Below are 5,108 nucleotides of genomic sequence, written 5' to 3' on the forward strand. Positions count from 1 at the left end.
TGATGAAGGAAACTGGAATCTTGAATGTGAACCATCACCAGGAGCTGAAGGATTGGCCAGAAGAATCTCACTTTTTGGAAAGGACAAATGCTTCCAAAGTTACCTTTTTCTGCTGTGTTAAGTGTCTTTGTAGACCAGCTAATAAAAATCGGAATACATAAATCTATTTGCAATCAGTTCACTATTTTATACCTCCCCTTAAATTAAGGAGGCAGCCAGTGTCGTCTCAAAACTGCTCCTAACTCTAATAGATCTAAAATTAGGATTTTAAGTTAGACTGTGAAACCCCAAGGAAATAAGAAGATTTTTTTGGCTCTGTCACTGACATGGGCAGCTTCCATTACTGGCAGGGAAGAATATGCCTGACACCAGCACATGGGCTTAAAATTAACTTAAAGTCTGCTGAAAAAGGGCTGAACACCGCTCTGCTCCATATCTCTTTGCTTTATTATAATGCTCTTTAAAAGATGACACTGCAGTTCAAGTCCAGAACCACTCTACAGAACAATGAATTGTGTTCACTGAAATCGCCATTCCTGTGAACTTCACAAAAAACACAGCAGGAGAATTAAAGATACAGTACTCCATCACTGACCAAGTTTCTGCTGGCATGAGAATGAAAGAGGGTTCTGCAACTAGAGGCCACTAAACCATTAGGATCAAACTCCAGTAATGGACATCGAATTGTTTCTTGATTTCTGTTTAAATCACTGATTGCTCAAACCTTTCATCGGGTCACTGAAATGTAATATTCCCAAAGGAAGGTGAGAACTGCAGTACTTGTGTAGGCTGCTACTCTCCAAGAGGACCACTGTATCTTTAAATGTCTCCTGGATTAAACAAAGGTTTTATCTACACTTGTTAAAATTATTGCACAGACCATTACACTGACAAATACATTATGAACCCATGGAATGTTACAGTCTGGCCTGGAAAATAAAAGCAGCAGCATTATCCTTGAGGTCTCAACCATGAGGGAGAGCTGGCCAAGCACTTCTTGAATTGTAATCACTACTAACAGGTTTCAAGACACAAATGAAAGATTTTTAAATAATCCCTAACTCCTAGGATTAGCTTTGGGAGCATTCACCAAGACTTCCATTTTTTTTTCAAGTGGCACTTAGCTTGAACGTCTTGAAATTTTTCTTTTATCAAATTACCTGTAGGAATCCAGCTGCTCTGTATTTTCCAAAGTTGAAGCCATACAAAGAAATAAAAGTCTGAAACACCAGGAAATCTGAACCACCACTGCAATGCCCAGTTTTTGCAGCAGCCTCTTCACCTGCTGCACAATCTCCTGGCAATCTGCTCGTGCGACTTAAAATTGTGACTAAATGGAGTGGGATTGAAAGGGAAGCAGAGCCCTGGTCACCAACTGCCCACGGTGACAAGATGATTTTCACAAATCACACGCTCAGATTCATGGCTGTATCTTCCCTTAGACAGGCAGCCTCAGCTCCAGCAGGCTGCACTCAGTGCCTCTGCTACAGTGCTCCTCATCAGGCCAAAAAAGGAGGATTTGGGGAAAAGAAAAGGAGGTTAAAAAAACTAATTTGATTCAGAAACACTCGCACATGCAACTTGCTCAGATGCATTTCTCCAAATTGCAGAATATTCCCAGCCACCTACTCTAAGAAAAAGTAAAATCCAATAAAAGAGAGGGTTTGTAAAAGAAAATGCCCTCATTTTGTCCTCTCCTCTGGAAGACATGATCAATATGTTCAGACTCCAAGTCCTTACAAAATAACCAATTTGCCTCTCAAACTGAGACCAGCTGGCATAATAGTTTGAGTCTGCAGTTACGCTTTCTGCTGTCATAATGGGTTCTTTTAATCTTCCAGTAACACCTTTCTGGGAGTTGCAGCATTTTGCTGCTTCTCTCCAGCACTTCAAAGAAACAAAAGAGACAGCAAAACTTCTGCCTCTGTCTCCTCAACTGGAAGAAGAATCATTACCCAAAGCTCCTGCTTAAGCAGGGCCCTGGCTGTTTAATTTGGAACATAAAAGTTTCAAGAGCTACAAAAATAAAAGCAGAAGAACAAACAAATGGCTCATGCCAACCGTAGCTGCAAGTGATACATAAATAAACCAGTTTTCTCCTGGGCAAAGCTCACAGCTGAGGAGAACGTGCACACACTCCCCACAATACTGCTGATTGAATGGCCTCTCCTGCCACGAGCTATTTCAGGAGATTTATGAGAGAGAAACTGCAATAAATTTGTATAAAGGAAGCTGAATCAGCTTCGGACTGGGCAGCAGACACGTGACAATGAGGCAACAGAGGTGTGTGCATAAAAAACCCCAAAGTTATATTTGACATGCAACTATAAGCTATGACAAAGTTATACTTGGAACTGGAGAAAAGAAGAAAAAAAATCCTCGTTTCACAGTCAGGCTGTAAACTTCTGCCAATGGTACCAAGAGCAGAATTGTAAACCGAGATCTCTCGAGCCTTTGGCACTTCAAAAGGATCAGTGTCAGCAGGAATGTGTCGGGAATGGCTCAGCCTGGAGGAGCACTTGGGTCCTGCCGCAGCTCCAGGTCCTGCTGCAGGGGCTCAGAGACCACGAGCTCAGGAGAAGCAAAAGGGGAAAAAACAATCCCAGTTCTTGCAGGACAGGGCAAGAGGAGACTAGAAAAAATACTCTGTTCACCATCTGAAAGATCCTACTAATAGAAATACAGAAGCAGGGTATAAATACAGCTACTTCTACTTAGACTTAAGCCTTTAAAATCTGCTACTTTTAAGGAAATTCATGATTTTCCTTTTAAAACTCTTGATATTACTATAAGCTCAAAAACCTCCGTGAAGAGTAAAGAAATGAAACATTATTGAAGATAATTCTGACAACTTAGGTTGGTTGTTGAACAAATGAACGGAATTTAAAAAGAAAAGGCCTTTTAGGTGAGTATTAAGATTTACAGGGTTCACAGGAAGAACTCCACGCTGGCAGTAAAGCAGACTACATAAAACATGAAGTTTTTTCAAAGCGAGCTGATTGTTTTCGTGCTGAGTGTACATTTACAACCCATCCCCCAAAATAAAATGGGATGCCTATGACACCTCTGCTGTTAAAGTCACAGTTCTTCTGCAGGAGTTATGGTTTCTGTCATGCAAAGCAATTTGCTGGGTCAAAACCGAGACGTAACTGAATCTTCTGTTCCATTCCTTAATGCTGACAAGGAGTTCCTGAAGTTTCCAAAATAGTGTTTCTTTAACAAGATCCAGGAAATGTGGAGAAATGCATGACAGAGATACAGTTTGACACGTTAAAGATTCGTTTGGAAAACATCTGCTTAAATTAAATTTTACTATTAAATCCAGACATCTACTCATCTTGAAAGGGGCTTGCTGCCAGGCTCTTCCCTCAGTGTTCTCAGATTTTCCACCCATTTTTTGTCTTGCTGGAATCTTCTTTATAAATTTGTTTCACTGCCAAGCAGCAGAAGGACTTCATTTTTATCAGAATCAGTAAAGTAGATGAGTAGAAGGAAGAAAGAGAAAAAACAGACCACATAAAACACTCAAACTGGGGCAAGGGTGTAGGTGAGGAAGGGAAACACCACAGCTTTGCTTTTTGTCTGTGTAGCAGAGCTGCACAGTGTAAACTCTTAATCCATTGAGTAGGGTGGCCAAGTACAGCCATTCTGGATATCCCTTGATAGCTCAGGTCAAACTTATCTAGCTCTAGATTCCTTATGAATTCTAAGGGGAGAAAATAAGTTTTAAAATACTAAAAAAAAAAAAAATAAAATAATGTCATAAAGTTTAAAAACAAAGCTCCAGTTAAAAATACTCTAAAGACCATCTTGAATTGCCAGACTTTATGTAGTCATAGCAATACATAAGGCATTTGAGCTAGATCTATTCAACTGCAGTTTGCTCATTTAATGACTATCTTTTCAAGTCACACTCTGTCCCTTGTTTGCATTAAATACCTCAAATCTCAAATTAGATGAGGACTGGATGAACACCTATGAACCTATACATGCAAGGTTGAGCCATGAAAGTGTCCTTGCACTGACTTTTTCATTTGAACATTTGTGTTAAGAAAGTCACTGTAGCCAATAAGTGCAAGGAGACTAACAGTTATCACTATCCTTAAAAAAAGGGAGAGCCACTTTCATGTGACAAAAGATTCAGATGCTACTTCTTTTTTCCCCCTAAACCAGGATATAAGAAAGGAGAATGAATGGGAAGCACAAAAGTAACAGATCAGTAAGGTCAACCATGATACTCCAGTTGTGTGTAAAACTTCCTCCCCTCCATCAGCCAGCACAGCCTCCCTTTCCTCGCTGTGCAAACCAGGGTTTAACAGAGTTCTAAAAATCATCCCATGCATTTTTTGTTGCCTTGGGAGGTTTTCTGGTCTTGCTCTCCCCTCCTGCGTTTTCCCAGTTGGTCTCCCAGTTTTCCCAGCTGTCGCTGTTACTGTTCTTGTTGGAGACCGTTCCCGAGCCCCACACGTCCCAGCTATCGGAGCTCTTCTTCTCTGTGGAATTGTCCACATAGGTCCAGCTCTCACTGCTTGGAGATTTATGAGCTTTTGGTTGGTCTGAGTTGCCAAAGGTCTCCCAGAAGCTTTGATCTACAGCATTGTTCTGGTAGCCCTCCCCTCCACTGTTCTGGTAGCTGTCTGCCTCAGCTGGTCTTTTGTGGGGTGGAGGGGAGGGAAAGGAAGGTAGAAAGGTATTAGTTATACCAAATATAATAAATTTTAAAAAAATGACCACAAAGAAATCTACAATTCTACTGCCCTTTGGTTAAATGAAACAGAGGACAAAGGCAGAACTCAATATATTGCTCCAAATGGCATAAGCTTATAGTCTAATTCACAGATTTTGTTCCCAGCCTTAACAGTCCCAGGTCAGGGAATATGCATTTGGAATAATTTTTAAATTACAAGATGTGTGCCCTGTTTTGTTCTCAGTTATAAACAAATAGTTATATTGAATTCCTCCCATATTCCATAGAGCAGGACTGCTAGCAAAGAGAGAATGATTTCTAAATATTGAAAAATTACCTGCCACTACACTGCTGAGAACGTACAGGAGATAAAATTATGCACTGAAGGAGGCACAGAAAGTAACAACAAAAAGTTACCTTT

The 5,108-nt window shown here is 40.5% G+C and overlaps 1 protein-coding gene across 7 annotated transcripts in view; it reads right to left on the reverse strand.

Annotated features, from left to right (window-relative positions):
- Positions 1–426: 426 nt before the first annotated feature.
- Positions 427–5,108, reverse strand: part of ARFGAP1 (ADP ribosylation factor GTPase activating protein 1) — a 20,400-nt gene continuing 15,718 nt past the window's right edge. For all 7 annotated transcript variants that reach the window (XM_027881602.1, XM_027881599.1, XM_027881600.1 and 4 more), the window contains one exon: positions 427–4,651. In XM_027881602.1, coding sequence (XP_027737403.1) covers positions 4,324–4,651 — 328 coding nt within the window. In that variant the 3' untranslated portion in view covers positions 427–4,323. The remainder of the gene's footprint in view (positions 4,652–5,108) is intronic.

Source organism: Empidonax traillii, unplaced genomic scaffold (assembly GCF_003031625.1).
Source record: "Empidonax traillii isolate 1590-97213 ecotype Southwest subspecies unplaced genomic scaffold, ASM303162v1 scaffold91:size2966241, whole genome shotgun sequence".
Taxonomy (NCBI): Eukaryota; Metazoa; Chordata; class Aves; order Passeriformes; family Tyrannidae; genus Empidonax; species Empidonax traillii.